The sequence below is a fragment of the Salmo trutta genome, chromosome 20 (assembly GCF_901001165.1).
Source record: "Salmo trutta chromosome 20, fSalTru1.1, whole genome shotgun sequence".
NCBI classification, from domain to species: Eukaryota; Metazoa; Chordata; class Actinopteri; order Salmoniformes; family Salmonidae; genus Salmo; species Salmo trutta.
Genome location: NC_042976.1, coordinates 51,343,181 through 51,355,507, shown reverse-complemented (window position 1 = coordinate 51,355,507; position 12,327 = coordinate 51,343,181). Strand labels below are relative to the sequence as shown.

The 12,327-nt window shown below is 41.1% G+C and overlaps 1 protein-coding gene across 1 annotated transcript in view; it reads left to right on the top strand.

Moving 5' to 3' along the window:
• Positions 1-12,327, top strand: part of itgbl1 (integrin, beta-like 1) — a 150,388-nt gene that overhangs the window by 125,367 nt on the left and 12,694 nt on the right. The window contains exons 9-10 of the mRNA XM_029703650.1: positions 6,274-6,420; positions 10,635-10,754. Coding sequence (XP_029559510.1) covers positions 6,274-6,420; positions 10,635-10,754 — 267 coding nt within the window. The remainder of the gene's footprint in view (positions 1-6,273; positions 6,421-10,634; positions 10,755-12,327) is intronic.

The window sequence follows — 12,327 nt, the reverse complement described above, 5'->3', positions numbered from 1 at the left end:
TGATGTGATCTACGTGACTTTAAAGAAGTCCAGCCAGCCTTGTCACATCCAGGTCAGCAGTAGGTGCAATTGCGTACATAATAGCATCATCAGCATATCGATGAAATGTAAAAAAAATAAAAATTACAGACTGACCAATAACATTTATATAAAAAGTGAAAAGAACAGGTCCTAGTATCGACCCCTGCAGAACACCTTTATGTACTCTACCTCAAGAAATTCAAACCCATCAATCATGATGGCCTGAGTTCTGTCACTAAGATAATCATAAATCCATGAGTAGGCGTCAGAACCCAATCAAGGACAACTTGTTCAATAACATAGCATGATCAACAGCTTTTGACAGGTCCACAAACAAGGCAGCACAATTAATTTTAGCATCTAAAGAATTGACAATATCATTAACAACTAATGTGGTGCTGTGATAGTGCTGTGCCCTGGCCTAAACCCACATTGATTTATATTCAAAATACCATGTTGCGAAAGTTGTGAATCTTAGGCTAGACATGGAAACCTGCAGATGGTACGATAATTATCTAGATCACTACTCTCCCAGCCCTTATGGAGTGGTAGCACATAAGCTGTTTTCCATACTTTAGGAATATTTCATGATAATAATGTTAGATTTAAGATATAAGATATGGGTGACTGAGCCAACAATGAGGTGGGAAGCACACTTGAGCATTCCCGGCTGATCAGTTGGTCAGCCCCTGTGGATTTCTTGGTATCTATAAAGCAAGTAAGTCATGAAGGACTTCTTTTCTGTGAATTGCCAAAATGCAAAAACTTGACTTCTGTTTTCCAAATCAATCTGCAAAAGTTCCAAATCAGCATTTAGCCCACTCTTAAAGGCGCTGCATTGTCAATCCGACGTCGGCATTGGCAGTGCAGTATTCACGGTGCTACGGCCTCTGCAGAAGTCAGAGCATTCATACATCTTCCGCTTCGCAGAGCAGCACAGAGCTGCTGCGAAGGAAGTTGTCAAGAAAGTGAGTTTGTGCTTATACATGACCTCCCGCCCTTACCTACTGTCAACCAATCATGTCAATGCGGAGCTATACAGAGCCCTCTGCATTGTTAGAAAATTTGAGAGGCATATGCCCATGCGGTACGGAGCTTGATTTGGCCTCTGCATGCCTTCATACAATTTGGCCTCTGTCACACCCTCCACATTTTCGGATCAAGCATAAATTGGCTTTTAGAGATTGTAGGGCTAGACGCTCTTTCAAAAAAATAGCTTGCTGAAATAAAATGACGATTAAATGCATCAATTATGACATTTTTGTCTGTAATGGGGCAAGTCTGAATTAATTTGTGGGGGCAGTTTTCCATTTTTCCAGATTCTTCTTACAATCAGAATGAGTGGTTACATAATAATCAAATGTAGCCTTTATAATTAGTCTCAGACATTGATTCCTTAGTTGCTTTGAAGTTTGCCAATCCGGGTATAAGCCTGTGTTTCTGGACTTGACCCAGGCAACATTTATCTTACAAATGACTTCAGATAATTCAGAACTGAATCAGGCATTCAATCTACCTTTAACTCTCAGAGTTTTAAAGAGAGCATGATTATCTACAATAGTGTTGAAGACATTTACAAAAAAGCTTGAAGCTAAATCAGGTTCAGAAATAGCTGAGATACAATCAAGGTCACTAAAATAAACAGAATGTAAAAAAGCTTGTTCAAGTTTTTAAAGTTCCTCTTAGTGATGACAGGAGGCTTAGATTTATGCATTCTTACATCTCTGAAACAGTCACCTGGGCAATGGTCACTAAAATCCAGTGAGAAAACTCCATTAGCAACATATTTATCTGGAGTATTAGTCAAAATAAGATCAAGGTAGATTTCGATGGATCTTTAGGATTCGGCTGTGTAGGCTCAGTTATCAGCTGAGAGGTTTAGCTCAGAGCAAATATCTTTCAGCATATCTGACTAGGGCTGTTATAGTGACTAGTTGCGGGGACCATATTACTGCCACACTAGCAGTCTGTCACGTCCTGACCAGTAAAAGGGGTTATTTGTTATTGTAGTTTGGTCAGGGTGTGGCAGGGGGTGTTTGTTTTGTGTGTTTTGAGGTTTTGATGTATGTTCTATATTTTCTATTTCTATGTTCATTCTATGTTCCCTATCTATGTGTTGTATTTCTTTGTTTTGGCCTGGTATGGCTTTCAATCAGGGACAGCTGTACATCATTGTCGCTGATTGGGAGCCATACTTAGGTAGCCCTTTTTCCACCTGTCTTTTGTGGGAAGTTGATTTTGCATTGCTGTTAGTAGCCTGCGAAACTGTTCGTTCGTTGTGTTGCTTCTTGTTTATTGTTTTTGCTGGTTCACTGTTTATATCAAAATATGATGAACACAACCCACGCTGCGCCTTGGTCTCACTCTAACGACGGCCGTTGCACAGTCATAAGTCATGACCACAGTAAACTTCCTTGTGACTGTTGAATCTCCTTTTATGCACTCTGGACATGCTTTGGTAGTACCCAACTTGCAAACTACCATCAGGTCCTAATGACCTGATACGCAGGGCTGTATTTTCCCTCTAACCACTCTGACATCAATGCAAATGCAATCTAAAATCACATCAAACACTTGTCATCAAAACGTCAACAGCAGGTTGAAACTGTGTAAAACATGGTCGTAGTGGATGTTGTTTCAAATACTAACACAATGAAATGGACAGCGCTTTCTAAGGTGATGATTAATTCATAACACCCATACACATATTAGAGCTTATACATGAGCCCAAGCCCGAAAAAAAAACGGAATATAAATGATTACTGTGCCATCACACATTACATAGCCTACCACATATTACGCATGGCAGAAAAACAAAACAAAACTGATTTAAGATGTCTTTGGTACATAATTGGTCTAGCCTATACTCCAAAACTAAACAAATTTGAGTAATTGCCTTTTGAGTGTAGACTGTATGTATTATTATACCCTAGGCAATGCTGTTGGTTCATTGATTTTGTTGGGCAGTTCACAGCCAGTCTAAGTTAGTGAATTTGTATTTGATTTTTCATATTTTTTATATTTTTATAATTAATTGGGTGACACTAACTTTAGCTATACAGAATACCTCACCACCATGCGTTTTATCTCCTCTTCTCTTCTTTATTATTTTTCTTGAGCACACAGACGGGCCGTCAACAGTTTAGTGAAATATGTTTTGTTTGTGAAAACATGTCACTATCGATGTTCCAGAACCGATTTCACTTGGTTTCCACAAATTAAGCACTGAGTATCTGCAGGAACAAGGTTGGAGAGCCCATGGGATACAGAGTTTGGGCGGAATATCACCTGTTGGGCAGCGAGAGCATGCTCCTCAAACAGTGGTGGATGTGTGGAGTGAAAATAGTGTTCTTCTATTTATTTCTCAGCTGCTCATATTAAGCACATACTCTGCTTTACAACCGAATGAGCCTACAAAACCGACCAGCGAGAAAGCGCACGGCCACAATTCGCTATCAATTCTTTATTCGAGTGCCCCTGTTCCTGCCCATTTAATAATAGGCCATTCTAAATTGAAATGTAATTTTACATATTAGTAAAGACAAGATTAAATTGAGAATAATCTGATGGGTGAAAATATGATCACTTGATGAGAGAACAGCTGTGCCGCCTGAGGCAAGGAACAGAGAACAAACTTTTTTTGTTACTTTCTCAAATCCTCAGTAGCCTATACTCGCACCATGCAGCCCATTTATGTTGATTTCTAAGAAATTCTAATGTTTTGTATCATTCACAACTAATGTTACCAAATAACTCTAAGTCTAGCAAATAGGACCTGTTTCAAATGATCACTTTTACACTCAACATAGCCACTTCATATGCGCACTCACTCTGTAATGGGAAAAATAACCTGATTTTATTCAGCTAAGTTCAATTATATTATCCTTACTATAAAATCATATAAAGTAAAATAATGGCACGGGACTTATAAGCATATCTTGTCTGCTAAATGAACAAGCCTACAGCCTATGGCATGGAGCATAACCAGATAACATAGGCCTATAGTAGGTCAACTCATATTCTGTTCACCTGAAATACATTTTCATATGTAGTGTTTCTTTAGACGTAAAATAAATAATGGATTTATTGTGATGCTGTACATTAAATTGGTTTATTATACTTTTTGAAATGTAGATGTTCCAAAGGCGTGCATCAGCGCTTGTATGGGTAGAGGCCTGGAGATGCTAAACGTGTTTGTGTTAATTAACAGTAAATTACCGTGAAACCGGCAGTCTTTTGCATGACAATAACCGGCTGACAAAATGTAATGATCGCCACTTCGATATTTTCATATTAATCTGACACTGGTGTCCTCCAATCAATATTAAAACCGCTCATTATTAGTAGTTCAGATTGACCATATTTACTGTAGATAGTAATTCAGATAAATTGTTAAGAGCACATGAAGGAGCCGAGGGAGGGCAATACCCTTGTACTAGCGTCAGCTGGTTATTAGCCCACATTAAGAACAGACAATACGTTAACCATTTGGAATGAGAGCCTAAACAAAATGTTTTAACCCTATCCCAAACCCCATACCTTAACCATTCAGAATGAGTGCCTAAACTTAACCCTTAACTTCTAAATTTGACATTTGGAGAAGTTGAACGATACACAGGAGCAGGAGTAACACAAACACTTCAAAATTTGACGTTTGGCGCAACTTTGAAATTTGATGTTTGGAAACGTGGATGAAGTCTAATTCTGCAATGAGATTGTGAGAGCTGGTTGCACTGACACTGCCTCTTCCACCCCAGCCTGATTCAGGGCATCATTCCTGGTCACTGCACACTACTGGCATTGGCCAGCGGGACCAGCACATACAACAAAAAGGTGCTACCTCCAACCTAAAAGGATTCTTCGGCTGTTCCCATAAGGTAACCCTTTGAAGAACCCTTTTCGGTTCCATGTAGAACCCTTTTCGGTTCCATGTAGAACCTGTTCCACACAGCGTTTTATATGGAATCCAAAAGGGTTCTACCTGGAACCAAAAAGGGTTCTCCTATTGGGACAGCTGAAGAACCCATTTTTGAAAAATACAATTCTAAGTGTGCAGAGGATGGCTAGGAGGGTGTGGGCTCTATGAAGAGGTAGAGGCCCAGCTCTCTGGACTCTTCAGACTCAGAGTCACAGCCAGACACATAGGCTCCTCCTTATCAGACTGAGAGTCGGAGTCAGACTCGTAGCCATAGTCATAGTGACGTGACATTTAAGAGATCCAAAGTTCGACTTGTCTTCTCAAAAGGTTTGGTTGTTATGTAAATGTAAATGTTGTTTATGAGGAGAGTCTTGAATTTGTCTCTAGAATGTTGTGAATGTAGAATGTTATTGGTGGTTTCCATGGCAAACCAAGCTTATTTCCTTGTGATGCACTAGATCCATTCAAGTGATGTCATAATGGTGGTAGCGTGGCCAGAGAGAAATGGAGATTCAAATCCAAACAACTTCAAATTCAAGTTCCAATTACACATTTTTTCTGTGTGTGCAGTGGTTCATACAAGCAAACGCAATAGAGGACAGAACATACCTTTTTTCTTACAAAGCATCACTGACACCGGTAACATTACTAACTTTTTCGATCATCATCTCCCTCGTTTCAAATGTGTATTGTTGTAACGGTTGTCGTCGGGAATGGAGGACCAAAACACAGCAGGAATGTGGATGCTCATCTTGTATTTTATTTTAACCAAGAAAACACCAAAATAACAAAAGAAGAACGAACGATCAACAAAACAGTCTTGTCATGCTCACACACGCAAAACAAGAAACAATCTCCCACAACACTACACCAAACAATTAGCCATATATAGGACTCTCAATCAGAGGCAACGAGAAAGCACCTGCCTCCAATTGAGAGTCCAACCCCCCATTAACCTGCACATAGAAATACACCAACCGAAAAAGAACATAGAAGTACAGAACATAGAAGTACAAAACATAGAACATAAACCAAAACCCGGAAATAATAAATCAAACGCCCTACTAAATAAACCACCACCCCGAACCACATAAAACAAATACCCTCTGCCACGTCCTGACCAAACTACAATAACAAATAACCCTTATACTGGTCAGGACGTGACAATTGTGATATTCTACTCATAAGAATCTACCCTGTCCCCCACCAGGTCATGGTTTCTACTGGTTTCTATTGTATAACATACTGTATGTCTACCCTGTCCCCCACCAGGTCATGGTTTCTACTGGTTTCTATTGTATAACATACTGTATGTCTACCCTGTCCCCCACCAGGTCATGGTTTCTGTTCATGCGGCCGGTGTATCTGTGGTGACGGCTGGTTTGGGAAGTTGTGCTCGTTCCCTCGGACATGCGAAATGACTGACGCTCAGAGCAAAGAGCTGTGTGAGACCGCCGATGGAGTCATGTGCAATGGAAAAGGTTCCTTTGTTTTTTCCTTTGTCATTCTATTACATTTATTTCATTTCTATCTCCATCTATTGGCTTCTTTTTGTGTCTATTCTCTGCACTATTTCATTCCATTCAGTTATTTTCTACTCCATTGATTTGTGTAGACCACTTGAGTAGAGCTTTCCATGAGATCTGATCACACAGATTAGGGCAGTAGCGGGCATAAAGAAACGACACCCTCATACCTGCAGTCTTCCCACGGCTGGCTTCAGGTATAAGCGACATAAGTGGTTTCTTAAGGCCCCGGCTGCTTTGCAGGGCCAGCGCCAGAACAAATCTGTTGGATGAGAATTTGATTTCCATAGGGGGGTTCTTTTTTTCACGGGACCTCCTATGTCTGCATGCGCTGCACATTATTTTGTTTTACTAGAGACGTTGGGCCTGGAGGGATCCCCCTTCAAGCTAATGAGCAGTCATTCTGACAGTGCAATTAATAGATTGTATGTATATGCAAAAATTATCATTTGGTTGTGTTTAGGAAGGTCTTAGCTAACTTTAGAATACGAAAAAAGCATTTTCATTAGTTTATGTTAATGCAGGATATATGTAAAAAAAAAAAAAAAATCATGGAACAGAAACTATATGTGTTGGCACGTGATAACAACTTTTTGTACATGATAAATAGTGAAAATCCGCACAAAACCAATAATGGTATTATAATGAAGTGTCAATATGAGAGCCGTCAAAAATAGTCAGTTAATGTCCGCTCGCGCTTACATTGTGTGCGTCTTCAAGCAATGGCAGCAGTTGGAGCATGTCCATGTCACATAAACAACGAAAGTTGGTGAGTGTGATGCGCATCCTGTTTTTTGCTTGAGATGTAGGACGTACTCTCTCAGTGATGACATTTTGTGCTCATAATCAGCCCGTAGCATTGTCACCGGCTTGTTCTATTGGTGCTGTCTCTCTCCAGTCTCACCGTTTCATTTGGTGATGGCTCCGAAACATGATCAGTGCGCAATGTTCTGTCTTTTTTTGCGCTTAGGCCTCGGAGTTGTAGGCTCAGGCTTAGGCTCAGAATCAGAAGAATAATCATCAGAGATGTCATGATTCATTTCTTCCCTGCCATCTGAGTCGTTTTCATTTACATTTTGCAGCAGCGCAGACGCAGCATGTGCATCCATTCGTCTTGGTCTTCTTGCCATTGTAGATTACGCATGCTCTCACTGTGTAGGCCTACTCCAAGTACGCCAGAGTAGACTGATAAGACTGCTTGGATTCTGTGGACTGATATAGGGTATATAATTAGAATAGATCAACATAATAGGATGGCCCGCCCTGTTCTTCATTCACAATTGGTGATGACATAATTATGCATCATTTGCTTTCTCTCACTCATCAACTTACCCATTCTCCCCCTTTCTCCCCCATTATACTTTACTTAATTTATTTAATCTTTTATTATATGTGAAATTTGTTTCAATATAGTTTAGGTTCAGTTTTGAGGCAATTATCGGGATGATTATCAACTGGGCAAGACACCTTCAATGATCGGGAGAAGGAGAGGATCAGGCTCTAATGTTGGGAGAAGAAACTACTATCTCACCGGAGAAAGCATCCATTCAAGCAAAACAGAGCCCCTCTGTCTTACTATGTAGCACTGTAGATATACCCAATATCCAAGGTATATCTACAGTGCCTTCGCAAAGTATTCAGACCCCTTTACTTTCTCCACATTTTGTTACTTTACAGCCTTATTATAATATGGATTAAATAAAAAAAAATCATGAGCAATCTACACACAGTACCCCATAACAACAAAACACAAGTTGGTAGACATTTTTGCAAATTGATTAAAAATAGAAAACAGAAATAACCTATTTACATAAGTATTCAGACCCTTTGATATGAGACTCGAAGTTGAGCTCAGGTGCATCATGTTTCCTTTGATCATCCTTAAGATGTTTCTACAACTTGATTGGAGTCCACCTGTGGTAATTTCAATTGATTGAATATGATTTGGAAAGGCACACACCTGTCTTTATATGGTCCCACTGTTGACAGTACATGTCAGAGCAAAAAACAAGCCATGGGGTCGAAAAAATTGTCCATAGAGCTCAGAGACAGGATTGTGTCGAGGCACAAATCACGGGAAGGGTCCCCAAAAACACAGTGGCCTCCATCATTCTTAAATGGAAGACGTTTTTAACCACCAAGACTAGAGCTGGCTGCCCGGCCAAACTGAGCAATCAGGGAAGAAGGGCCTTGGTCAGGGAGGTGACCAAGAACTTGAAGGTCACTCTGACAAAGCTCCGGAGTTCCTCTGTGGAGATGGGAGAACCTTCCAGAAGGACAACCATCTGCAGCACCCCACCAATCAGGCCTTTATGGTAGAGTGGCCAGACGGAAGCCACTCTTCAGTAAAAGGCACATGACAGCCCACTTGGAGTTTGCCTAAAGGCACCTGAAGACTCACAGACCATGAGAAACAAGATTCTCTGGTCTGATGAAACAAAGATTGAACTCTTTGGCCTGAATGCCAAGCGTCACGTCTGAAGGAAACCTGGCACCATCTCAGAGCCCAGACCCAAACCCGATCGAACATCTCTGTAGAGACCTGAAAATAGCCGTGCAGCGGCGCTCTCCATTCAACCTGACAGAGCTTGAGAGGATCTGCAGAAAAGAATGGGAGAAACTCCCCAAATACATGTGTGCCAAGGTTATAGTGTCATACCCAAGAAGACTCAAGGCTGCAATCACTGTCAAAAGTGCTTCAACAAAGTACTGAGTAAAGGATCTGAATACTTATATAAATGTAATATGTCAGTTTTTCAGTTTTTTTAAATTAACAAACATTTCTAAAAACCTGTTTATGCTTTGTCATTATGGGGTAGATCGATGAGGGAAAAAAACCAATTTAATACATTTTAGAATAACGCTGGAAAAAGTCAAGGGGTCTGAATACTTTCCGAAGACACTGTATATCATCATGTGTTGGAGGCCGTATACTCTATTCAGCTATGTAACCAAAGAACAACTTGCATGTCACACTGAGATTTAAGCCAAATGTCAAGTGCATGGAGATTACTGGAGTATGGAATACTGGCAGTGAACTACTAAACCAAAGGTATGTTGTCCATCTTAGGACATCCTCACCCTTTGGTCTCACACCTTCTTAGGCTGCACAATGGAGATGGGCATGTTTCACCATGCTCCTCTGCACTCAGACACAAGCATAAGACTATCCTCTCCCCTTCAGTTAGGGTAAAGGTTAGGGTTAGGTTTAAAATCAGATTTTATGACTTTGTGGCTGTGCCAGCTTGTGACCACCCTGCAGAGCTGCCTCCAGAACAAGATTCATGACAACAAGCGGTAACCTATGACTCAAGTGGAGTCAACCCTTCAACTCTCACACTGCCATCCTTCAGGCACACAATACCTACTGGGCAAAAAAGGATTGAATCAATGTTGTTTCAACGTCATTTCAACCAAAAACATCTATGTGATGACGTTGAATAAACACAGAAAACGAATTTGATTTGCAAAAAGTCATCACCCAACTTTTAACTTAAATCCAATGATATGGTGAAATGTTTTGTTGATTTCACATTGAATTCATGTTAGTTGACAACTGAACCAAATGTAAAACAAAACTAGACGTTGAACTGACGTCTGTGCCCAGTGGGTAGTCTATGGGGATAAATAGTGGAGACTGAACAGACCTCTCCTGGGTTACAGCCATGAGAGATTTGTTCCTCTCTCATCCGTCTGCCTGCTTGTATGCCTTTTCCAAGCATTTAACACCTTACTATCCAGCCCGTCGCTCACTGCCCTTGATGGGCACTGGAGCACACAGTAGCAATATCTGATGGGAGAAATGCAAGGACAGTGCTTTTGTTGTTCAGGAGAGGAAGTACTGTGGGAGCCAAAGGAGGACAGACTTTTACAGTGAAGGTTTGCTGGGTACGATTCCCAGGTAAAAGTATAGCTGATGTGATATACTTAAGGGGTGGACAAGCATGGGAAAACTACATCCCACTGGTTGGAACCAGCCTGTCTTGTATTTTAATTCAGTCACAATTTAAAAAGGGTCAGGACACTATGATTGTGAGCACAGTACCTTGTCCTCACAAATCTATCCTTATATTCTTATAACTGTAATTATTTTGTTGATTGCTTGAAAGTCCGTTGTTGTTGTGTGTGTATGTGTGTGTTTGTGTGAATGTGTGTGTGTGTTCTGGCAGGGTCGTGTCACTGTGGCCGGTGTATCTGCTCTGGATCTCCTCAGGATTGGTGGGTCTCTGGGGATTACTGTGAGTGTGACGACAGAGAGTGTGATAAGCACGATGGACTCATCTGCACAGGTACGATATAGACCACACACACACACACACACACACACACACACACACACACACACACACACACACACACACACACCTAAAGCCTCTGTCCAAGGCCCAATTCTACCGCCGATAATGGCCTTGGCTTGGTGTCAACGAGCAGGAGAGAAAGACAGAGACAAAGAAAAGAGAGGGAGAACGAGTGAGCGGAAAGACAGGAGAAAAGAGAGAGCAGAAAGAGAGAGACTTTCCTCTTAACAGCCCAGCTCTCATCCAGAAGTGCTATCTTCTCTCCACTGATGCTGAAAATCACAATAAGAGTTTATGGGCACACTTTAAATTACGTATAGCTTATAAAGGCTTCATAATGCCTTCATAAGTACTACATAAGTGTGTTGCAAATATTCTATAACCATATGTCATGCTTTATAAAAGGTTCATAAATGTGACATAACTATGACATAATCACCAATGTCAAATGTGACATAACCCACTATGTAGAATATGATATAAACATTTGCTTCGTGAAGGGTGACATTGTGCTGAAGGATGGCATACACTCTAAAGTGATGTCATGTTAGTCACATTACACCTAATCTTGTTCCCAGACACATCCACCAAAATGTGCGGAAGGTCTGGTGGACGAACGCATCAAACATGGACTTCATTAGTTAGGGTTAGGTTTAAAATCACATTTTAGGAAGATAAATTCTGGAAATGGGCAGGGTTTAGCCATAATTATGACTTTTTGACTGTGTTAACTAGTGACGATGAGCTATAAAAATAGAGTCACACACCCAACTAGTGACATTGAAAAATACTTGACTCAGGTCCCCCCTATAGTGTTCTATGGTCACTCCCACTAAGGCCAACTTTAAATGGTTAGTATCCCAGGCTTATACACTACATGACCAAAAGTATGTGGACACCTGATTGTCAAACATCTCCTTCCAAAATCATGGGCATTACTATGGATTTGCTCCACCCTTTGCTGCTATAACAGCCCACTCTTCTGGGAAGGCTTTCCACTAGATGTTGGCACATTGCTGCAGGGATTTGCTTCTGTTCAGCCATGAGCATTAGTGAGGTTGGGCACTCATGTTGGCGATTAGGCCTGGCTCGCAATTGCTGTTCCAATTCATCACAAAGGTGTTTGATGTGGTTGAGGTCAGGGCTCTGTGCAGGCCAGTCAAGTTTTTCCACACCAATCTTGACAAACCATTTCTGTATGGACCTTGCTTTGTGCATGGGGGCATTGTCATGCTGAAACAGAAACAGTCCTTCCGCAAACTGTTGCCTCATAGTTGGAAGCACAGAATCATCTAGAATGTCATTGTATGCTGTAGCGTTAAGATTTCCCTTCACTGGAACCATAAAAAACAGCCCCAGACCATTATTCCTCCTCCACCAAACTTTACAGTAGGCACTTAGCATTCGGGCTGGTGTCATTCTCCTGGCATCCACCAAGCACAGATTTGTCCGTCAGATGGTGAAGCGTAATTCATAATTTCAGAGAACGCGTTTCCACTGCTCCAGAGTCCAAAGGCGGCAAGCTTTACACCACTATGGCCGATGTTTGGCATTGCGCATGGTG